A 26,285-nucleotide genomic window follows, 5' to 3' on the forward strand; every position below is an offset into this window, starting at 1 on the left:
CAGAGCTGTAATAAGTGAAACACTTAGTGCTAGTATTTATAACTCTACTTTGTTGTCTTTGTGCATCAATGCACAGATCACAAAAATGAAGCTGATGGCAGCCTGAAAAATTACCAAGGAGGAGCTCAAATAGATACAGAATAAATGCTAAGCCCATTGGGAAAGGACATAGCTCAGACTTCTTATATAATTATAAAAATAACTGTTCACGATGCATAATATTAACCAAGATTATGTAATTTAATTTGTTTTGTAGATTTATTCTTGCCCCTAATCTACATGAAAGGAACATTGCTGCAATTAATCTAGAGTAACATTTGATTTAAGTTATGTTTTCATGCAGCTTAAAAACACATTTTGTAGCCATTGATTTTTATCTTGGTAGTTTGGAAGATGAGAAAATAAATCATTGCTGTTGCTAAGCAGTTTTGGTTGTCAGCAGTGGCACCCGACTTCCAAAATGACATTACCACTGACAGCAGAAATAACCCCCTTTTTACTTGTCAGTCTTCAGCTGCCTATCTTACCACAATGTTACACCAGATAGCTGATATGTGTGATTTAGACTTCATATGGTTTGTGTCACCTGCTTAAGCCCCAACAGAAGACAGCAACAGTATAAAAGCACCTAAAGTACCAGTCAGGATAAAAATGCAGATGTTTATTTTATTTGCTTTCAGATCCCACAGAGCTTTTTTTTCTGTTACTTATGGCCATAAATCATAATATATTATTAAGAGATTCATTAAACCTTGACAGAAAAGCTATGGACTGACATTTAAAACTGAATACTTCTATGTCAGAAGTTGTCATACTAGGAAGAGATGACCAGAATAAGGATTACGCTGGAAGAAAGTTCTGCTGTAATGTCACAGCCATCGAGCATTGCCTCATTATAGCAGACATATGCAGCATTCTTTACAACAGTAGGATATACCCTACAGTAAAGTATAATGGGTATGAGAGAGAGCTACTGACTTCATGTTTGTTTTAGTTTATTCAGAAATAGTTTTTTAGTAGTTACATTCTGCTGTGTATAATGCATTGTTCTCCATGTAGTATAGGGCTAAGAATGTGAATCCACTCAGTACACATTTTATTAAACATTTCAAGTATTCATTTTTCTTGTTGGCCTTTACTTGTACAAATGATTGTATCAGTCAAAGGAAAACCATTCCCAGCCATTATTGTGTTTTATATAAATGTGGCTCCAAAACAGAACTCCAGCTTCCAAAAAGGGAATCTGATATTCTACTCAGTGAGCTACTACTGCTATTTTTGTTAGAGTTGGGTGTTGGGAATAATGTAGTAAATTGTACCACTCAGTTCAACAGTTCAGCAATGAAAATAACTGCATGACTTGTAGAAAGTTTCAAAGTTTTATTACGATTCTGGTACCTCGGCCTTCGCCTGCAATTCCCACATACCATTTAGGTACTGGACAGTACACCCGATAACAAAAATAACCCCGTGAATAATGTAGTAAGTCAGATAGTTTGTTCTAGCCTCTAGGTACACATTTAAAGAAGGAAAAGAAATAAAATAAAAAAATGAAGATTCAGTGCCTAACAGGATAGATTGGGGATTTAAAATGGTATATTGTTTTTTATCTTTATTTTTGTGCGAACACATGCATCTATTCAGCTGTGATGGTAAGCATTTGTTAGGGAGCTCTATTTGACAGTTTCTGTAAGACTTGAAAGGCACCTTCATACACCGTCTGCTTACCTCCTGGTGTGACTCTGTCCCTTTTACTCTTCTCTTCTGTTATTCAGTTAAGTCATACAGGATTATGACTGGGTCTCAGATCATAACCAACTTATTATGTGATTGAGACATGATTTTCAAGAAATTCACCTCTTGAGTAGAATGCAGCTAAGCTCAAGAGATGAATTCTGACATCATGTTGAAAACACATAAGATTTATTTTTTAAAAAATAACTTTATTCATTATAGAAATTCAAACCACATCATCCAAAAAACAGACTGTAGTAATAAAATCCCACATACAGACTTGAATGGCTTTAAAAACATTACAGTTCAGCTTTCCAATTAATGGGATACACAACTGAATTTACGCCTATCTTGTCATGGTCAAATCATGGTTTGCATGACTTTCTAGAGACTGGGTGAACCTGACCTGAGGCCAAGATGTCAAAAGTGATGATGAGAGATTTGTTGTAATCTCTGACTACAGTATCTGTTGAATCAACATTGGTCTCTCCTATGAACTGAAGGACTGTATTTAAAAACAAATCATCTCTTCCTTATATTTCAGTTCTTAGATTCATAGGTACTTACTAGGGTAAATACGCTGTGAGGATCATAAGAAGCCTAGCATTAAATCCCCATGGGAGTTTTTTAGTGTGTATATTTTGTATGTTAGTAACCCATAAGTAGACAGAACAAGGTTATATTTGGACATTTACTTGTTGCCCCTTTCCAGGAGGGACATAGCTGTTATGTTGGGGATGAATTTGCAGTTCCCCATTCAGTCACCCAATTTTCTTTTGAAAGAATTAAGAGAAGTACTTTTTTATGCAGTTTTTTCCATAGGAACTACCTTCTCTGTGTTATTTATCTTTGCTACATATCCTTTTTATGTTACAAAAAAGATTGAGATCCATTGATTGGGTGTTTACACTACCATTAAACATGTGAGTGTGTAATACGTGTGACAAGATATGGCATGTTAAGGGTCTTGAGGCAGAATTCACTGTTATTAGACAGTATGATACCATAAAGATGGACAAAGCTTTGAGATAGTCTGCATAGTTTTTATGATTTTAGGTCTTTGATTCTTTAGAGTGCATTGTGGTTGCTTCAGTTGCACCAAATGTTTGGAGAAATAAATGACAAAAGGAGCATTATATTCAAGGATTATATGATAGCAGAGATTACAGCAGAATGATTATATCCTTGGACCCAATATTTTTACATTTAATCTGTGTAAAGAAAAAAAAAGACTTCCTTACAATATTGGATACGTGGTTATCACAGGACAGTTCATTGTCAACGTATTTTCCTAGATCAGTAACTATGAGATCACCTTTCATTGTCAATGTGATTTTTACAAGGGCTGTCATGCTTGCTGAAGGATACCATTATACTTTTCTTAGCATTTAGTTTAAGGCCATGGTTTGATTTTAACACCAGCTTTTTGTTAGGGAAAGACCATCTTTGATGATTATGGTATAATATGGGGAGTTTATGATGGTAGCAAGTTTGTAATCATCTAATCATAGTCAGCCATAAACCATTGATATTTGGTTGACTTCAGACTCAAGGACTGAAACTTGGGGTACATTATTAGTGACAAGTCTTTTGGAGGAGGTTATGGCACCACCCTAATTTCTAGGACTCTCTTTTTGAGCCAGTTTGATATCCATTGAGCTACATTTAACTGGGGGATTATATTTATGATGCCTGAACATGGGTTGGTGTTGAACACCTTTCTGAGGTCTAGATATCTGGTAAATACTACTTTTCCCTGATCTATTGCTTCAGTAAACTTTTCAAAGTAGTGAACCAGATTAAGTAGGCAATACCTGCCATCATGAACCCAGTCTGGTGTGGGTAAATAGTTTGTATGTTACCTGTGTCAGTTTTTAATTCCTCATTTAGCATAGAAAAGCTTAAAGATCTCCATAGGTTTATAGATGAGGCTAGTCATACTTTATGGATCTATAATTACCCGAGTCAGTTGATGCTACAGCTTTGTGCAAAGATATGAATGTGGTTGTCCTCCATTCATCTGGCATGAAGCCTTTTTAGAGGATGATACCGAGCAACCTCTCTAGGGTGTTTGAAAATTCTGTTTCAAGCTGACCGTTAGGCAGCCAGGTATATTATCTGACACCATGAAACTGGTGTTTATTGCTTTGAATACTATTTTTAGCCCTGCATTTGGGAGATTTGAGGGGAAAGTATAAATAGGGTCTATATTATAATCTCGACTGTTTAATGGATCGAATGCATAAATATTAAACTTTATGCATCGAACCATTAAGCAATTGAAACTTAATAAAAAAAAAATTAGAACAAAACAAACAAAAAACACTAACGAGTGTAGGCAGGTGGACAAGCCCCCCTGCACCCCCACACCCCCTGCTACATAAATATGCCAACTCTGAGATTGCGCTACAGTATAGGAAAGGGAAATCTTCCCTTCCCTCACCATACTATGTTAAAGTGTGATCTCGGAGTTGGTATATTTAAGTAGCGGGTGCATTTTTTTTATTTTTGAAGTTATGGAACTTCGATAATATGGTGTCGACCATATTGTATTCGATGTTCCGTAACATTGAGATTATAATATAGACCCATATAAATATGGCTATGTTATCTGTTAATATGGTGGGGGTAGTGAAGTTTGAGTTAAATTTGCCAAAAAAATAGATCTGCTATGCTCTGTTGGTCACAGTATGTGATATCATTTTCCCTTAACTCTACACAATGCTGTGTATTGTTTCTGAGGTTTCTAACATAGTTAGGGAAGGTTTTCTCATTATACTTCATGTAGTTGTGTATTTTTACATCATATCTGTCTTTGGTTGATTTGTTGAGGGTCTAGAGTTCCTTGTCAAGTATAGTGAGAGTGTTATTTTTAGCAACTTGAAAGTTAAAATAATTTTCTGTACACAATGTTTTTTTTTCTTTTTCTTTTATACTGTGTTTATATTTGCATTCCACTATATTGCTTTACTTTAGAGAGGAACAGGTGCATCTACACAGCTATTTACATGTGCATAGAATAATAGAATAAAGGATTTTCTATAAACATAGGTCACTATTGGCATCAGGGGACCACTGTAGGCATTATAAAGATGTACTGACATTTATCATTTATACTGCTGTAACTCATTAACATGTCACAGGAACACATGCAAGTGTCAAGTAGCAACAAATCTGTGGTGGAGATGCTCTGCCTTCATCATGTTGGAGAAGCAAATCATACAAGTTAGGGTATATTTCCCAGGTGGGATACCCCCAAACAGTAAGACATAATGCCATTATACTATCTGACATTTTCTTTCTCCACCACAGATTCCAGCTCATGTTGGGAGATCTTCAAGCTTTTCCATACCAAATGAGGATCCAGCCAAATAGTTTTGAGTTTGCCTAATGGTCACCTTTAATGGGTAATTCCTGGATCAAGTGTAATAGGAATCACCCTTTGGTTTTCTTTAAAGGATGTCCACTGTATGCCCCATGGCCTCATCACACTATATAATTCCAGATCATGTGAATCTCATTCATCTTTTGCTGATCCAAAAGGGAAATGATTCTATTAGATTTCCTAGAATCACAAAACATATCTATTTAAGGGCAGTACGCCCACCTGGTCTGCATATAAACCTCATTCCTTCCCTTGTACTCAGAGGCCTTTTAGTGGGAATGTCAGTAAATGTTCCATAAGTAAGGAATGGAGTGTAGACTGACCAGTGGAGTGAGTGCTTTCTCCAAGACCCAGTTCAACCTTTACTAGAATAAATCACTCCAGCCACCACAAGACTATATCTACTGCCTCAAGGCACTTGTCAGCCTCACAACCCTAACCTTACCATCAAAATCACAAAGTATTTAAAATCCTCCAGTTGATGAGCACAATGCCACCTTTTCAAAACTCACACCATCAGATTTAGAGGCCTTCACTGCCATCCCAACTACTTTGCACATAACAGAAAACAATGATGTGCATGTCAGATGTCTACTGATTGAAGTAAAAGGGCTTTACAGCCTAACAAATGAGAATATACTGCTTGGTCTCCAAACCTGGCATCTTTCCAACCTAAGCTGCCTCTTGATATTATGATCCAAAAAAAATCATAAAAAATACAACCTAATACTAATCTTGAATTGTTTTTACTTAATGCTAATAAAGTAGTCACAACCATTATTGCACTTATACTAAGAATAGATATCATCCAGCAGCAACAGCCCTGCAAACCCACACTCCTGCAGCATCTCCCACACGATATACCAGTGCATGTGGTCATGTACAGTAGATATAAAAAGTTTACACACTCCTGTTAAAATGCCAGGTTCTTGTGATGTAAAAAAATGAGACCACAATAGATCATTTCCAAACTTTTCCCACCTTTAATGTGATCTATAACCTATACAATTCAATTGAAAAAAAAAACAAATATGTTAGGGAAAACATAAAAAATAAAAAACATACAATACACCGGTTGCATAAGTGTGCACACCCTTAACCTAATACTTTGCTGAAGCACCTTTTGATTTAATTACAGCATTCAGTCTTCTTGGGTACACACCTGCCATCAATTAAAGAGACTCTGATTAACTCCAAATAAAGTTCAGCTCTCCTAACATTTACTCAGTTGCCTGCTACAGCAAAATACATAGTTGGCAGAGAGCTTACAAAGCATCAAAGGGATCTCATTGTTGAAAGGTATCAGTCAGGAGAAGGATACAAAAAATTTCCACAGCATTAGATATACCATGGAACACAGTGAAGACAGTCATCAAAAAGTGGAGAAAATATGGGACAACAGTGACAATGTAAAGAACTGGACGTCCCTCCAAAATTGATGATAAGACAAGACAAAAACTGGTCAGGGAGGCTGCCAGGACACCTACAGCAACACTGAAGGAGCTGCAGGAATTTCTGGCAAGTACTGGTTGTTTACTACATGTGACAACAATCTCCCATATTCTCCATATGTCTGGACTATGGGATAGAGTTGCTAGATAGAAGCCTTTTCTTACACAGAAAAACATCCAGGCCCATATAAAATTTGTAAAACAATACATCAAGTCTCCCAAAAGCATGTGGGAAAATGTGTTATGGTCTGATGAGACCAAGGTTGAACTTTTTGGCCACAATTCCAAAAGGTACGTTTGGAGCAAAAACAACACTTTGCATCACCAAAAGAACACCATCCCCACAGTGAAGCATAGTGGTGGCAGTATCATGCTTTGGAGTTGCCTTTCTTCAGCTGGAACTCGGGCTTTAGTCGAGGTGGAGGGAATTTATGAACAGTTCCAAATGCCAGTCACTTTTGGCTCAAAACCTTCAGGTATCTGCTAGAAAGCTGAAGAAGAATTTTACCTTTTGACACAACAATGATCCCAAGCATACATCCAAATCAACAAAGGAATGGCTTCACCAGAAGAAAATTAAAGTTTTGGAATGACCCAGCCAGAGCTCAAACCTAAATCCAATAGAAAATGTGTGGGGTGACCTGAAGAGGGCTGTGCACAAGAGATGCCCTCGCTATCTGAAAGACTGGAATATTTATGCGAGGAAGAGTGAGCAAATATTGCCAAGTCAACATGTGCCATGCTGACAGACTACTACCCAAGAAGACTGAATGCTGTAATTATATCAAAAGGTGTTTCAACAAAGTATTAGTTTAAGAGTATGAACACACACAAAGTATTAGTTTAAGGGTGTGCACACTTATGCAGCCAGGTAATTTTACGTTTTTTATTTTTTATATTTTTCCCCTAACAGATTTTCAATTGAATTGTACAGGTTATAGGTCACATTAAAGGTGGAAAAAGTTTTGAAATGATTTATTGTGGTTTCATTTTTTATATCACAAAAACTTGTCATTTTAACAGGCGTGTGTAAACTTTTTATATCCACTGTATCTTCTCCAACTGTAATAAATAACTGTAGAATGAGTCAGCAAGCTCTCACACAGCTAAGTTAAGACTCAAGATCTGGTACAGTCTTCCATGACCAAGATGATTTCTGCAGTTTTCTTCCTGATAATGCTATACCATTTATATTTGTTGATTAATTCCTTAAATGCACAACTGAGCTGATCCCATGGATATTGATCTTTGACGACATTAGCTATAATGCAAGAAAACCCTACCATACCTTAGTTAATGAACACACACTACTTTATGTAGTTCACTGAGGCATATGCAAAAGATTTTTTGTTTTTCAAAGCAAGCACATATGCATTTTAAGCACAAAGAGTTGAAACAATTGAGCATATTCTGTTCAGAAAACAGCTGTCTATGCCAGGTAACCAAATATCTGCATCTATTTTTATGTGTTGAAACAATTTTAGGTTTCACTTAAAGTCTTCTACCCTGGTGATATTGTCTAATGAAGAGAGTTACAGAATTTGAGGATTAAAACAAGGGAAAGTTTCACCTTTGATTTCAACTGAAGTTTATGACTAGAAGTCAAGTGACCAAAGACTGAGCTGTAAGTCATAATGTGGAAATGTTTTCTAAGTGTGTGTGTGTGTGTGTGTGTGTGTGTGTGTGTGTGTGTGTGTGTGTGTACATGTGTTGTAATGCTGGGTGGACAGATATCTTCCCTAAAGAGGAAGTAGGTTACTGAGCTGAGGAAGAGGACAGGCTTGACTCTTATCATTAACCAGTTACGCTCTTTCAGATTGTAGCATATCTATACACTGTGCATGGAAAAGTTACAGTGCAAAATAAAAAAAAAATGAAAGAAAAGGAAAAACAAGTAAATGCTTATAAAGCAATAAGTACACGTTTCTGTTTGACTGACTAAAAGTTCCATCTTCATTATATATCTTGTTGAGTTGAATGCTTGGAGCGATTATTGTATTTGTTACAAATAGGAAGCCAGCCTGAATCAAGTTTCATGGGTTTACCCTCTGGCTTTATTCTGCATGACACTCCTAGTTGTCCTGTAATTTTGAATCAGGAAGGGGCTAGAAAGTGAATGGTAAGCAGATTGAGTAATGGAACAAATACTTTATTTTCCACTACTGGATTTAACTCGCATTTGCAGCAAGATGAAGTTCTGGCTGAATGTCTAAGCTGTTCCTATTAATGCATTTGGCACTACTGGGTTTTTGTTAATGATGAAACCAGCATCAATAGATTTGAGTTTTTCATCAACTGGAAAAGGATTAAATTTAAGTGGTTGCAGTGGGATATTCTTTATTTTGAAAATTGTCAGTGAAATGAGCTCTGAAAGGCCTTAGAGTGATGAAGATGCTCATAGACAAGGATTTACCAAAATCCTTTTTTGATAGATGAGTTGAACTCAATGAGGAAGTGGTTGTGTAGTATATGAATCTCCTGGTTTTTATAAATTGTGCATAAAAGAGCTGAACTCCAGTACAACTAAAAGTTATTTAAAACTGAAAGAAATTACTGCAGTCAACAATTCTGATACAAAGTGCAGCCATATACAAGAAAAACTAGTGAAAGTAAATGAAGCCTTAAGAAAAAGAAAGCTTAGGAAATTTGAAAGAGATCGGCATGAGTATGAATTGGGAGTGCTGCATGCAGCAATCCACAATGGTGTAGAGGTTCAGAAGCAAGCAGAAGAAGACAGAGGAAGAAAGAATTTGAATTTAATCTACTTTCATAATAAAGGGGATGCTAAGATGTCTGAGAGGTTGGTGAACAAGAATGCCAACATCAATTACAATAACGAGAACACTAGTTTTCCGCAAAAAAATTAAAAGGAGGCAATGTGTACAGTGAATGGGTTTTTCAACCGGTAAATGTGTACCAAACACAGGTACTGAGACCAGAACTTGGGCACAAATAGTAGCATCACCAGTGAGAGAAGAACAGCAAACAAATCCCAAACAAAGCAGAAATATGAGGTGGAAAGTAAGAAGAAACAGGAAGAGATAAAAGATATGCTTCCTGACTGTTGTTTTAAAATTATCAGTCTATCTAGTTCACCTTTAGATTATTCTTCCATTCACATTTTAAAGAAGGGTTGGACTTTTGTGCCACCTGCAAGAGCAGATGTTCATGATGGTATTAAAAATTTAAGAGACTATGTAAGAAAACTTAATTTCAAATTTCTATACAAAGATGATATTAGAGTTAAAAATACTTTTTAAATCAAGCCTCTATAATCCCCCTGTTAAAGCCTGGGATAGAAGCTTTCTTTGTCATTACAGGAAAAATGCTGAGAGACTCAAAGAAAACATGGCTAACAAATATTATAAGTTAACTGATAAAGAGAGGGAAGCTCTAAAGGATTGTTAGAGAATCACAATATTTTGGTCATGAAAGCAGATGAGGGGAATGTATTAGTTGTAAAACGATAAGGATAAGAACTAGTTTTTATTCACTATGAGCTGTGCATCATTGGACAAGATAAATTTAGTTTGACAACCTGTTACCTGTATATCAGATGTGACAGGATAGATAAAAGGAAAAAGTATTAACCATTTACTATTACTTGATTGTGTTTATTCTTTTCATTCAACTCCTAGTTGAATCAGGTGTTAGCTATTCATCATGTGACTGATTCCGTAATGAAAAAAAAAAGATTACCAGCCACTAACTTACTAGTGCACTTGGCTATTAGTACTTTCCAAGAGATGATCATAAACATGAGTTAAAAAACCTTAAAGCAGGCACTTAGATGAGGACAGTTCAATGCATTACACTTGCACTTATTTTACTACAATTGTTTTTTTACTTCTGCTTTACAGGCCTCCAGCTACATTGTCCTATAAAAAATCTTCTTCTGCTTATTACTGGAGTCTCAGGGTCTACAATGGCCTTGTGTGTTGTCATAGAGTTGCAGTTTGCCAGTAGAAATGCAGATGATGCTGACTGGCATTCAACTGGACAGCCAAGCTAATATAAGACAACTGAGATATTCATCAATCACACCAGGCAGTGTGTTTACTTCAAAAAAATCAAGAGAGATTTATCAAATAACAATTGATAACATGCAGAATTGTGTGAGCAGTTTATATGGCTTTCTGCTTTTATTATGCATTTTGTATAGGTCAAACTTCACAAATACTAATGAAATAAGATTTAATAATAAATATAATAAAATTAATATGATTTATTGACTTAGCACCATGGTCTGAAGAAAACTTCACAAATGTAAAATAAATGCATGTCAGAACACTTTTGTGACATTAGGTATAAAAAGCAGATGACTGCATTATATAAACATGCTTTGGTGCATAGTGGGACTAAGGTTTTGTGTATGGTATTAGACAAGGTGTCTTTAAATCAGGTAAAAAATTAATTGCCATCATCTACTATCTAAGAATGAACAACAATAGATTATAAAGTTGGGGTCTTTATTTAAACCAGGATTGAATGAGAATTTACTGAAATTTGTGATGATTGGATATTATAAATATAAGCTGATGTTTTTAGTTATCACTGATATTAGTGAGTTTTCAAGAATATAAAATAAGATTTTTTTATTAATGGGTATCTGTTGCTTTAAAAATGTTTGACATCATTTTGCCACTCTCTTTGGAAGTATAAAAGGATGTTTGGAAATGGAGATGAATCACATTGTACTTATGAAGGTATGGTTTTGATCCTTACTCTAGTTTGTATTCTTCCCAGTTTCCAGCATGGATTATTCTGGCACAGAACAAATAAACCAAGACAAAACATGTACTGCAGAGGCTCTAAACTACAGTTCCAAAGGAAAAACAATTCCAGAGAAATACTCAGAAGCTGACAGAAATGTTTGATTTTACTGCTTTTGTTTTAATAAGTAGAAAACTTCTTCACACAAAACACTGAAAAATCCAAGCCAGTTAAAAAGGAAGATTTTAGAACAATGAAGCTTACAGAGCATCCTGAGTGACATGAGAATCAAACCTTCTTTCACTCATAGAGATTTAAAGCTATACACCCCTATTAAAAGTCTTCACTTAATCTCTTGAATAAAATAACGTCCTATGGTTGTTATTGTTGCACAACAAGAAATTCAAAGAAATCCAATTAGGAGACTGGATATAAAAATAGACGATTGAAAGGGAACTGACATTTTACATTTTATCTTTTTAGAGCATTAAGTATTAATATACAACCAATGGAGATGTGGCCATTAAATCCAGGCTAGCTGTTGGTGTGCAAATAAAGGTGCCAAAATAGCTCATGTTTTTCTCAATGATCACAAATATAAAAGAATGAGCTAGAGTATCTCTGGCATGTTTTGCTAGTGCATTTGTTCCCTTGTTGTTTCTAATGTCATTTATGTATTTGTACACACAGTTCTTTAACTTACATTTGGTTTTACAGATGTAAAATGTTAAATAATTTTGGCATAGAGCAGCATATACTACGCCATTACTAAGACAATTAAATGAACCTTTTAATTTAAAAATGAGATTGCCTGTCTTGAATTCTTCACATATCATAATAAATTTACAGATAGAACAGAAGCCACATTTTGCCATTTTACAGTTCCTTTTGGGAAAAGAATTGCCAATGCCAGCATGTCCCACTATTGTCTTTAAATTATGACCACGCTTATACACTATGTGGAGTTTATCACCCAACTTGCTCAAAATATTTGTGTCCTCCTTCAACAGGGTTATATTCTTTTCCAAAATTCTCTTTATGTGTCTACACTAAGTGGAGTAATAAAGGCTCGACTACAGTTGAAGTTCCCAGGCTGCATGGCCATGCTCCCCCCTTCCTCTGATGTGGGCAGAGGGGAAAAAGTGGTTCCACTGTGAAATGTTGGGAAGCTATATGTGTTGTACTAGAATCATCTCAAATAATGGGGACAAAAAAATCATCTCACATTTATTGATGACTTCATACATCAACTCATTGACCAGACTAGATGGATAATCTCTGGCCAGGAACATACACTTGATGTGTTCACACTCATCTAGGAAATATTTGAATTGTGATACCATGAGTGCAGCTCTCATGGTCTGGCCCTTGACCACTGTACATTTCTGGTGGAAGGGCTGGGAGCTGGAATAGTACAAATAAGTGTTTGAAAAAGTCTGTTTATGATGAATTTTGGATACAAATCTTTTTGTTGGACATCCTTAGTCAAAGATATGTCCAAATAAGCAACAGTGGAAATGCTGGTTTCAAAGGTAAATTTGAGAAAGTTGGTTGTTTGGTTGAGATAATCAAAAATTTTTGAAAATTAATTTTAAGTCTCCTTCCCAAATGAGAAAATTGCCATCCAAAAAGTGCATGCACATTTTACAAAAATTCATGTATTCTGACTTGAAAAGATGTTTTTCTTTCCATTTCAGCATGACAATGTTTGCTACAAGTCCATCACATAGCTCACATAGCAACTCCTGTGGATTGTAGAAAATACTCATGGTCAAAAATAAAATAATTATTCTTTAAGACAATCTCTAATAATGTTTCAGAGGTATTAATATTATCTTGCGGGATACCCTTATCATGCAAGTATTCCATAGACCATTGTAAATCAACATCATTGGGTATTACATTGTAAAGATCCTTCACATCCATTGTTACAATAATAAAGTTGTCATTATACTCCAGAGAGTTAATTTTACTAAGGAAATCCCATTAGTCTTTACATATGTGATCTCCTTGCATGATTAAATACTTTAATTTTTCATCTAGGTATTTTGCACAAGGGTGTGTAGTCGAGCCTCTGCTGTCAATAATGGGTCACATGGGGGGTGTGGATGCATTTGTGAATTTTTGTAACCTCAAAAATTGCAGATATGATGGGGACTATGTATTCAAGAAATGATATACTTGAATATCAAACTGCTGGTAAATAAATAAATCCTTGATGGTATCCCTGGCATTCTTGTATGCAGTATTCAATTAATTTAAGGAAACCTTGGTATAAAAATCACCTGCCAAGAGATTATGTATACTAATGTTATAATCCACCTTGTCCATAATGACTAATCCTCCTCCTTTATCTGGTTTCATCAATCTCTGAGCATGATTACTCAGTCTTTAAGCAAAACATTTTCACTAGGAAGCATATTGTCCACATAGTTATGTCTTCTTGTTTTACTGAGGATGTGTCGAAAGTCAGTTTCGCACATCTTTTCGAAAAGGTATATAGTCAGGTGGACTGAAGGGTTAAAACTATTGGAAATCTTCAAAGGATCCAAACAATCATTGGAAGTGATAAATAATATATTGAGATTCAAATTTCTTATATATTATTTGAGGTCCATAAGTAAATTTGGCAAATTAGCTCATTCACATGGTACAAAAGTCATACCTAATTCAAAAAGATCATTACAGTCCCCTCTAACATCACGGGAGGAGTAATTGAGCACATTGAAGTCCCTTTTGGTGTTAAAAATTATTTTACATTCATTAATTGGTGTGGTAGAAGAAAAAGGAATTATACTTACTTCTGATGGTTGTTTCTTTGTTTCCAGTTGTGCCAAAATGTTTGTTTCTTCATGGATGGTATCCATTGCACCAGTTGGTTCCATGGAAAGTGATTCTGCTTCATCTTGTTTCTCTCCAAACGATGAGGCAATGGGAGTTTAAAAGGTCATTGCCATGGTAAGTATGGTTATCTCTGTAGTCAGTCTCCTGCCCAGCTCTGTGTGGACATGTGTTAGATGAAGTATTATAATCACAGGTAGCTCCAGCGGTAGAACCAAACTCATTCCCCCAGGTCTCCAGCATGGATTAGTATCATTTTGGAATAAATTGCCTTCAATTGTCCTTGTACTACTAATAAAGAACTATTCAGTGGAGAAGCTTTTCAGTGAAAAATTTCCTAGGGCAAATGATGGTTGGCCACCATCTGGAATTTGCTCTTTTCCCTACTGTAGTGCAATCTTGAAGATGGTATATTTAGTTAGGGGTGTGGGGGACATAGCCCCCCACATGTGTAGGTATTGAGTTTTTTGTTTCTTTGTTTGGTCACTAGGGTAGACTACCTTAATTAAGGAAAGTTTTCACTGAAAAGCTTCTTCGCTGAATACTTCTTTCACTGAATAGTTCTTCGACAAAAAGGCATTTGATTATTACTGATTCTGTGATGTGATGTAGACCCATTATTAAATATATCTCTAAATCAAGAGATAACTATATTATATTGGCTATGCATAAGGAGAAAAATGCATATTCTACTTAAGATTCAATAAACAATTATCCTCAGGGGTAAAAATATCATAGAAAATTTAGTTACAAATTAGTATCCTTTTTTTGATTGTAACTAAAGCATTTATGAAATTAAAGAAAAAAAATTATCTTCAAGTTTTGTTAAAGTAAACCTTTACAGTCACATCAATACATATGTACATATTACTACAAAAGTAGTACTAAACAAGAAACCCACTAGATTTTTTTTCAGAATAACTTGGTTACCAAGGGTCCTTTGTCTCTTTTATTATCATTCTGCAACCATTAATTGAATGAGTTTCACAGAAGAAAAATATATCCTAAGTACAACTACTGTCAAATAAAATCTGAAATGTATAAGATATACAGATAATTTATCACTGCCAATGTTATATTTATCCAATATTTCATATTGTGGAGATATGCATAAAACTATTAGCAAATAGATTTATTTGAAAACATCTAAAATATAACATCTGTTACCAGTTACATCTATAAAACAGAAAACATTTTTAAAAATAAATTATTTAAATTTATGGGTGGGGATTATTATTTTGAGTTATTTCCAAAGAATGATAAGAAACTGGAGTGAGAGAGAATGTACAGAATGTATAATTGACTCGTGTAACCATTCAGAAAAATATCCTTTTTTCCATTTCAGGAGACAACATTATTAAGATAGTTACAATTCTTCAGTTTTTGAAAAAAAAAAAAAAACATTTTTTATCTGTTAACTTTTGAATGATTATAGTAGCATGTGGATATTTGCTCTTTGGTCAAAATGGTGCTGGGTCAGTGAGTTCTGAGTATTAGTGTGTGCATGTGTTTAATATGTATGTGTGTTTAAGAGGCAGGAGACTGAAAAGTGTTTGTAGTGTTTAATATATATGCATTGAAAAGGTGCTATGTGTGTGGGTTGTGAGTATGTACTTGTAGTGTAAGGTAGGGTATCAAATGATGTTTGCAGTGCGCATTATGTGTGCATGTAAGTGCAAGAGAATGAGTCTTTTTTTTTCTTGTGTATGTAGAATGGAGTGACAGTGGTGTGTGTGTGTGTGTGTGTGTGTGTGTGTGTGTGTGTGTGTGTGTGTGTGTGTGTGTGTGTGTGTGTGTGTGTGTGTGTGTGTGTGTGTGTGTGTGGGGGGTCTAAGGTGATTGCTTTGGTTTGTGTATATAAATAGATAGTTGCTTGTCATGTGTTATTTGTTTGGGATATGTATGATCAATTACTTGTACAGCCAGTGTGTGTGTGTGTGTGTGTGTGTGTGTGTGTGTGTGTGTGTGTGTGTGTGTGTGTGTGTGTGTGTGTGTGTGTGTGTGTGTGTGTGTGTGTGTGTGTATGTATGTATGTGTGTTTTTGTGTGTAAGTTCTGCTGACCAAATCAGCAATCAAAGATTTAACTGGTGTTGCTTACACTGGTATGTGGTTTTGTAGGTCAGTTACAGTGTGTGTGTGTGTGTGTGTGTGTGTGTGTGTGTGTGTGTGTGTGTGTGTGTGTGTGTGTGTGTGTGTGTTGCTGTATACGTGTGTGTGTTCATGCACATTCTCACCTGTGTTCATGCACATGCTCACCTGTGCTATATTTGAGCTGGTTGACTAATGGCTTGTTGGAATGTGGTGAGAGAAAAATGTCTGTGTGACTCTGAGATGTGTGATCTAGCTATAGTCCAGTAATCCTGATGTTTTGCACATTTTTCAGTAATGCAGTTTGTTCAATAACAGACTATATACTACAGAGCAGATTCATGGGTGTCACTTTTCACATGATAACTCACTGTGCCACCATACAAGGTAGCTAGGTATCACTGTTAAATCAATCAAAGTAGTCTGTCAAGGTACTGATTTTTGGGTTTTACTGATCATATAAATAATGGATGAGAATATATAGTTCATTTGCTTTCCCATGTCATGCTAAGTATGAAAGATGGTCTCATTTGATAATTGTTCTGGTCCTACTAGCTATTTTCTTTTCTTAATTATAAACATAGTTTAGTTGGTGCCATACATACTTAAAATCAAATATAATACAGACGGAAGCTCTTACATGTTTTTGGAGAAGTTTGCATTTCCCATTAACGGTCCTCTTATATTCAGCTGAGGTTTTAAAAGTATAATGTAGCATTTGGGAATAAATATGCAAATGATTATTCCAGCACCCGATGCCATGATTGCAAATATTTCCACAGCCACCATATACTTGCCCTTTGTGCTTAGGTATGCTGGAATGAAGGACAACCAGACACTGACAAATACAATCATGCTAAAACTGATAAATTTTGCTTCATTAAAAGTATCAGGCAAAGTCCTTGCTAGAAAGGCTACAACAAAGCAGATGCTGGCTAGGAGGCCAAGGTATCCCAGCATGCAATAAAACATAACAAAAGATCCTTCTTTACATTCCACTATGATTTTAAACTCTTCAGAGTTGAAATTCAGTTCAGGAAATGGAGGAGACATTGCCAGCCAAATAATGCACAGAATAACCTGTAACAGAGATCCTGAGAAAACAATAAAATATGGTGTTCTGGGTCCCACATACTTCATTAATTTGCCATTAGGCTTTGTAGCTTTAAAAGCAATGACAACTGTAATGGTTTTAGCCAGTATACCAGAAACACAGAAAGAAAATATTATGCCAAAACTAATCTGGCGGAGCAAGCAGGCAAGTCTGTTTGGTTGACCAATGAATATTAAGGGACAGAGAAAGCATACAAAAAGTGAAAAAAGTATAAAGTAGCTGAGGTCCCGGTTATTAGCTTTAACAATTGGTGTGTCTCTGTACTTTATGAAGATACACAGGGTAGAAGCAGTTATTAAAGTGAGGAATATTGTAGATCCTGCTAGGCTTGATCCCAATAATTCTTCCATGGAAAGAAACTCCACAGCTTTCAGAATGCAAGCATCTTGCTTAAGATTAGGCCATTTATTCTCAGGACATCTGATGCAGTTGCTGACACCTGTTATAACAAAGAGATCAAAAGTAATTACTATTGACTTTGATAATTTTCCTTCTCCTTGTTTGAGTTTAGTAAATCATCTTTTAAATTAATTTATTGATTTAGTCTCTTTTGCATCATCAAGTAAAACTATGTATTTTTCAAATGTTTTAACAATAAATTTAGACCTTAATTTGCTAAACATACATTCTCAATCATTATTTCAAAGTCCTGTTTTGCCACATACTACTGTTGAACTAAACCAGCTAAATGCATAATCACTCTTCAAATATTTTTATGCTCTTACACAATACAGGCTATTTTATAAACTCCAATTTCATTAATATGAGTTAGCTTTATCAATGTGCCCATTGCTAAACCTGGACTCTCTAGAAGCAGACTGGTAGCCATAGTAAAATGTAAATCACAAAAGTAAAAACAAAAAAAAATACTATGACTTCTATTTTCTCTCTGCAGCAAAGAAGGAAAAAAAAACAACTGAGACTAAATTAAAACAAAATCCAGTCATGCTAGTTACTCTATATTTTGATATATAAATATAGGTCATATAGTGCCACCTAAAGATTTAATACAACATGAATGATTCCTTGACCATGGTAGGCAATGTGTTCAAGGAAGCCATATGATCCTTCCTTAAAGGAAGCTATGAATAAATCAGAGAAAAAATGCAAGCAGCCAGAAGACTGGTTAGAGCAAGTGAGACAGATACTGTAAGAAAGTTTGACAGGAGGGTGTGATGGGAAATTAAAGAAAACAGTGGCACAGAGAGAGAGAGACAGAGAGAGGATGGTAATCATAAAGTAAGTGCATTTCCGAGAGTCCAACCTTAAAGAATGAAACTATCTTGGAGTTGTATTGTTGGTAATGGACATTCACCCAAGATAGAAATGTCAGTATTGGACTCTTGTTACAATAAAGCTGTATTTGTTTTTGCTTAGCAAATACTACAAGCCACAAACAATATGTTGGTCCAAATGTCAGAATCCATTTAAGTTACTTTATATGGTATTTGGTGAAGCTTAATTTAATATGTAGGCTAAAACTGTTACATTGCTGGCATTTCTTAAAGAAATTAAATAAAGATATGTTCAGTGGCAGAATATGCATGACACTTGAGTTGATGTGGTCAGAAGAACTTTTATTTATTTATTTAATTATTTTCATTAACATGTATATGGTGTAAAATGTCATACCTCCAGCAGCCTATAAACATCTCTGCATTTCAGACATTTTATGAAAACAACTTAAAAGCATAAGCTAAACAAATGTGAATATTCGGTGAACAACAAAAGGTATTGCAACTTATATATCAGTATAAAGTAGGCTTTACAGTGATAATTGCAAGTGCATTCAAAGTCTTTCAATAAAGACAATCACATAATGCAGACAAACCCATAATTATATTTTCTGTTAAACTTTCACAAACAAATTGGTACATCTTGGAAACTGTACAACTTAGACATGTATTGTTAGACACCGTTGATAACCAGACACACCCCTGGATTCAATATTCATGTCCGAGTAGCCACAGCAGCGTGCCTTGCATATTCATGAAGGCTTGCTGCTGTTTAAGCTAAATGGACATGAAATTTGAACTAGTGCAGGGGTGAGTTGAAGTAGTGCACAGACTATGAACATGCCCCCTGTGGCACTTTCTAAACCTGAGCCAGCATAATATTAGAGAATTTCTCTGATATTATGCCAGTATTTCACTGTCCGTGGACACTGAAATGAAATAAATGACCTTTTCAGTGTCTGCGGACACTGAAATACATATGGGAGCAGGAAACCAATGCAGGGGATGTGTGACAGGTTCTGTGACACACCCCCTGCATTGTAAAAATGCAGTACGCCACCTCACAACTTGCTAAAGCAGGAAATGTGGACAAAGGCACAAATAATGGGGGGAAATCCTAAAAAGGGCACTACTGAAATATTGCCACCACAACCTTAGAAAGTTGATAGAAAACAGATCATGCATTAGCATCAATTTCCAAAGGATACAAGTCTGAAAGTCAAATGTATGTCATTATTCCCTGACAGCAGTCCATGTGGACAAAGGCACAAACAATGGGGGAACAAAGCACTAAAAATAGGGACAGTACTTAAATATTGCCCTCGCAAACTTATAAAGTTGCTAGAAAGCAAGATATGCGTTAGCATGCATTTCTGAAGGATAGAAGCCTGAAAGTCAAATGTATGCCATTATTTCCTGACTGCAGTCCTGAATGACTTGTCAGAAAACCACAATACTCACTATATAACATAATAATATTAACTGGCTTTCTCTCTCTTCTCAAAACTCCTCACAACACCTTAATCTCTATGGCTTTTCTCAACTCATCTCTGATCCCAATTATTTCAATAACTCCCATACAGCCTCATCTCTCCTTGACTGGATTCTTGTCTCACACCCTTCCAAATACCATAACCCTGAAACACTACCAAATTCCCTAAGTGATCACTGCCCAGTAAAAATACTCAGATACACATCCCATCAAGCTAAACCTCAAAGGTTTATCAAACACCAAAAACTAACAAACTTTAATCCTGAAACTCTCAAATCTTTATTATCAAAAGTGAACTGGAATCCCTTAAAACTACTCCCCTTGGATGAAGCTGTCCACTTTTTAACTCCACTTTCCTTAGTATTTTAAATTCTCTGGCACCCCTTAGAATAGTCCACATAAAGTCTAACATATCCCCATGGCTGACCGTAAACACTTGTGCACTACTACTAAAAAAAAAAAAAAGACAGAGCATGAAAAATTTGGACTAAAACTAAACATCAACCAGACCTCCAGAAATATAAAGAACTTAGAAATCTTGCCAAAGTCACATAAATAAAGATAAGAAATAATAATTCATCTTCTACCTTTAAATCCAACCCTAAAAAGTTCTGGCACTCTGTAAATCAAATACTACACCCAGGTGCACTAGTCTCCCCTTACCCTCATCCTGACAAAACACATGAGGAAACTGCCTCCATATTTAACAACTACCTTATAGACTCAATATCCAAATTACTAAATCAAGACACAAACCATCCCACCAACAATAATAGACCTAATAGCTCAAACTCTTCCATCAATAGTAACCCTACCACTACCATCTGCCTCAAACCTCTCTCCACTAACTATATTAAAACTCTACTATCTAAATTAAAACCTTGCTCCACATCTGTAGACAACATTCCATCTGCATTCCTTCAAGCTGCTGCTAATGTTCTTGCTTTCCCAGTTTCTATTCTAATAAACCACTCTATCACATAATCCACATTCCCTTCCATCTGGAAGCAATTTTACACCCTTCCAATACACAAAGGAGAAATTCCATAGATATAACTAATTTTAGACCCATAGACATACTCTCACCACTCTCCAAAATTCTGGAAAAATGTATACACAATCAAGTCTTACACTACCTTCTGCAAGAAAATCTACTCACACCTACCCAACAAGGTGTTCTCCCCATACACAGCACTACTACAGCTCTCCTGTCTTTCCTAAACTCTGTATTACTAGCTAGAGACAGCAAAAAATGTATTTCCTGTCTCTTCATTGACCTCTCTAAAACCTTTGAAACAGTCTCTTATAAACTCCTTCTCCTTAAACTAGCAAACTTACACTTCTCTCCATCCACCATATCTTGGTTTAACAGCTATCTCTCTGATAGACTCCAATCAGTCAAATGGCTCTTGGCTTTTCCCCTCTTCTTCCTGTTAAAATGGGTGTTCCACAAGTCTCCATACTTGGGCCACTTCTTTTCAACATCTTTACCAACCTTCTCTACTCTTCCTGTCCTGGATCCTCACTGATACAAAACGCAGATGATTCTATACTTATCACTATTGCCAAATCACCAACTTAACTAAAATCACACACACACAGTCCTCTTTTAACTGTAGACACCTGGCTATCTGAAAACCAACTTATCCTTAATTTAAAGAAAACCAAATTACTACTCTTTCTGTCTAAAAACCTTAACCACATAATGTCTTCCTTCTCCATATTGTCACAAAATAATACTCAAATACAGGTGGACACCAGTACAAAACTCTTAGGTGTTACTATTGATGATAGACTAACTTTTGATTTACACATCAATAATTGCATCCGAAAGACACATCTCACGCTAGGTCTTCTCTATAGAAACAAAAAATATCTAACCAAAACAGCAAAACTAACCCTTTTAAATGCCTACCTCTTACCCACTTTACTCTATCGCTCCCAAATTCTCACCAGCCTCAACACTGGACTACTAAACAAGTTAATAACAACTTATAACAGGATTGCCGGATTTGCTGCCCAAAATTCTTACAAGTCCCATCACTGTCTCTTACTAAAAGAACTAAATTGGCTCAATTACCTAACCTGCTTCAGTATAATCAGTTTCAGATTATTCACTCCATTCTCTACAAACCCTCTTTCTGTCCAACTATCTCATCTCTAATCTCTCATTACCTACCAACTAGATTACTCCACAGTTCTGAACAAGGCCTACTAAAAATCTACAAGACAAGGACCAAAATGGGTCACCTAGTCTATATCTTTAACCCTTCCAAGGCCTGGAATAGCCTACCACTAGATATAAGATCCCTTGAACATCCAAATCAATTCAAAACCACTACAAAAAATACATTCATGAAAATGGACCTGCCAATGTAATTATCCCCAGTAAAAACTCCCCTATAGCCTTCTACTTCCCTTCAATAAACAAACTTACTACTTTATCTTCTCCTCTTGCTACATCACTGTACAAACATAACTAGTAAAATATTTTAGCAATGTAACTATTGCACTATTATGTATATAATATGTAATTATGAATGTATCCCTCTGATGAATGCATTTCTATATGTATTTCACTTGCCACAGTGTAATGTATGACACTGCAATGCAGTAATGTGTGGTACTGATGAATGTAATATGTGGCACTGTAATGCAGCAATCTGTGGTACTGATGAATGCATTCTATATGTATTCAATATGGAAAATGTATATTTCTCTGTTGGAGCTTTTCTTCTCAGGCCTCCGCTGAAAATGGGCATTTGTAGCCCAGTTGGACAAACCCGGTCAACAAATATAAAATAAATAAATAATATAATAAATGTTTTTTATTGCATGCTAAGTAATGTTTAAGCATAGCTAAGTGGGTGTGCATGTTATGGCCCTCCACTTAGCCTTGCTTAAACATCCCATAGGAGATAAATAGAAGTATACAGCTGAAATTCCTGAACTGAGACAGTGTAGTGGTTAGGGTCTCGATTTTACATGCAGGCATTCATGGTTTGAGTACCAAGGCAGGCAATTTTTTATATGGGGAAAGCAGTGTTAAAATTATTTTTTTTAATTTAAAGTATGAAGTAACTGTTTTTTGTCAACCAGGGTAGAGTAGCTGGTGTAAAATGAAAGTGTGTGTGTATGTAACATGTGAACTCACCCATGTAAACACAAGTGTCCCATACAGTATAGTCACACTCTTGATAATGTAATGAAAGCACATAGAGGGATGTCATGTAAAGTAAATCATATACACCTACTAAATGAAGACATTACCATGATATTTCTTTAAATGAAAAGTGAGCAATGGCCAGCAATGCCCAGTTATGCTTACCAGGTTTAAGCATTGCTTACATGATTGCTAAGCAGCAGGTAGCTCAGCTAAGTGGATCTGCGCACTGTTAAGCAGTGCTCACCAACTACCCCTTAAGCACTGTTCAACCCAGCTTAGCGGGTTTGCACGTTGCTAAATTGTGCTCAGCATTTTCAAAATGGTCCAATGACAGCAAAGGGTGGGAATATGGCCTTATTTAAACCGTGCAGGTGGGAATACAGCCATGACCTGTTTATCTTAATCTCTGCATGAACATGTATGACGTTGGAGAGGGAGTGAGCATTTAGATGCAGTGCTGGAGCATTCAGGAGTCGAGGGTCATGGCTGGACTCCTTGTTAAAAACCATGACAAGAAACTGCTGCAAGGTGAGTACCAGGGATCACAATACAAAACAGAAGCCTGGGAACATCTTGCACATGATGTCACCAGGACTACTGGCATCCCTCAGACTGGTGAGCAGGTACGGCACCATTATGCTGACCTAAAATGGAGGAAGGGGGTGCTCTTGGCCCAGTGGATCTAAGATGCACGGGCACTGAATGCTCCAGTAGTTAGTATATCACTATCAAGTAGTTTGTAGTAAATACTAGCCTGAGAATGTGATAGACAGGTATGCATAATATTTGTTTCTCTCCCCTACAGCTGCAGCAGAGAGGGCTATGAACATCGAATCCCATGGTGACAGACTACTGAGGCTGTGCCGACAGGCTGGTGAGTACAACTTTATTTTGCAGTATATTGTTCAAATAGCTAAGAAGGAGAACATTGCTTACTGCTAGTAGGAATACTGTTACTGTGTGAACTAAATAAAAATGTTTGACAGTCTAATATTGATGTGCAATAAAACTACCTTAAAAAGCTGTTGTGTTTATTCTGGTATGTTGTTATCAACATTTCGAATGTATAAAGATTCTTCACAGCAAATGTGGCTGTGACAGCATACATTAACTGAGCATCTTCTGTGAACCAGCTGTAAGAAAAACTGTAGCTGGTGGATCTGTAAAACAAGATATAACTGAAATGTGAAATATATACTGCACTAAGCTCTGAACCCTGAATTTTAATGTGTAAAGTTCCAAATTGTGTTCCATCCACCATTGCCTTGTGTTAACCTTTGCTTTCCAGATTGTAGTAATCCAAAGGATTAATGCACAGTACAATAACTATCTGTCATGCATGCATCACAAGATTACAAGTTCAGACTATCTAACCAAGATAGTATTAGACAGAAACCAGTGAAACTTGTAACAGCAGTTCCCCAGTAGCTCAGTGTGATGAGAAATAGCTTAGTTGTTAATTTTGCACACATAGACATGGTTCGAATCCAGGGAGTGGTACTAAGATGTGTGCACATCTATACACAAGGAATCAGGAATAAATATAAAAACAGTCAGGTAGTGTTAATATATATTTTTCTCCACAGGTTATACATGTAAGGAAATGTTAGTAGCAGCTGTATGAAGGGTATACTAATAAACTGTGTACAACTGTTCAACTGTCCCACCACATACCTGTAAATGACAGCAGGATAGGTACATAGAACATGCACTCTTCCTGATACATGTCTCTCAATTGTCATGCTGTTATGGCTAGTGGTCACTGCTGCTAATAACCCTGGACACAGATAGAAAACCAGTTGAAGTATGCCAGTAGCACACTCACATAACAGCATTTCAGGGTACCCCTCCTGTACCAGATATGTAACCTTGACATGTATAAGTCCCCTTTAGTCATGTACACAGAGTTGTCACAGTTTGCAGCATACCATTCCAGGCTGACAGTTTAATAAGTATGTTTGTGCTGCATGGGCCATAGGCATATGCAAAGTGTGGGCAAACCCCTAGAGTACTGAGTAGTACTGCTGTGGAAAATACAAGCATAAACAGTTGTTAATGGACTTTTTGTCCCCCCAACCATTCTGGATCAATACAATAATTCATATACTATGTGTATGTTTTACTCCAAACCTAATGCTGGGACTTGTGTTATATTATCATTCTTCTATTTGATTGGTTGCATGTTAACATACTTTGCTCAAATACCATTGTTGGAGGCCTGTTGCTGTCAATGTTACTGGCATGCTGTTATGATGCATACTGTTGTTCCATTTATGCATGTGTTTGTTTTGCTATACAACTGTTCCAAATCTGTTTTATGGGGTTAATTGGAACACCCATGCATGCTGTTATAACTAATCTGGAAATGTGTTGTTCATGACTAACCAACATATTTTTTAAAACCACGACACCATAGCACATTTGGGAAGGCAGACCCTGGTGGATCCACCTGTCCCGCCTCATTTGGCCATGGCACAGGGCCCCAGCACATCTGGGACCAAACCCAGAACTTCCTCGTCGACTGATCCTGCACCACCTTTGGGTGGTACCACCTCAGGGGATAAGGCCTGCCCCCCCTGGAAGCAGGCAGGAACAGGAGCCTGCCATCTGCAGTCAGTTCCAGGGTTTGGTGTGCAGCGCCATCCGAGCTGAGTTGGGTGGTCAGCTGTGACAGACTGAGTGCCACCTGGTGCACCTCGAGGGGCAGGCCACCCCTCCTGTCCATGCTCCATCACAGCCACCTTCAGGGCTGTGAAGGAGCAGTGGTGACTGCCCATAGGTGGGAACCTCAGTCCCACTGTATCCATTTGCAGGCTCATGAGTTTCTGATTCCCAACCACCCTCACAGTCAAAGGTGTTTACCCCACATGTGTCATATACCACCCCTGTCTGCTGTCTTATCTGTCTTGTCTGTGTGCAAATGCAACCTATCAAACCCATCCCACCTCCCCAAACATACCTACAGCCCCTCCCCAACATCACACTCTCACCTTTAAAAAAAGGGCATATGTCCTGCAAAAAAAAAAAAAATTGCCCCATACATAGCTTTATATTTTGCCACCACA

General features: G+C 36.5%; 1 protein-coding gene across 1 annotated transcript in view; it reads right to left on the bottom strand.

Annotated features, from left to right (window-relative positions):
* Positions 1 to 16,849: 16,849 nt before the first annotated feature.
* Positions 16,850 to 26,285, bottom strand: part of LOC122801273 (vomeronasal type-2 receptor 26-like) — a 195,731-nt gene continuing 186,295 nt past the window's right edge. Inside the window, exon 4 of the mRNA XM_044070822.1 lies at positions 16,850 to 17,766. Coding sequence (XP_043926757.1) covers positions 16,850 to 17,766 — 917 coding nt within the window. The remainder of the gene's footprint in view (positions 17,767 to 26,285) is intronic.

The sequence above is a fragment of the Protopterus annectens genome, chromosome 4.part1, assembly GCF_019279795.1.
Source record: "Protopterus annectens isolate FY-2018-M chromosome 4.part1, PAN1.0, whole genome shotgun sequence".
Classification (NCBI taxonomy): Eukaryota; Metazoa; Chordata; order Ceratodontiformes; family Protopteridae; genus Protopterus; species Protopterus annectens.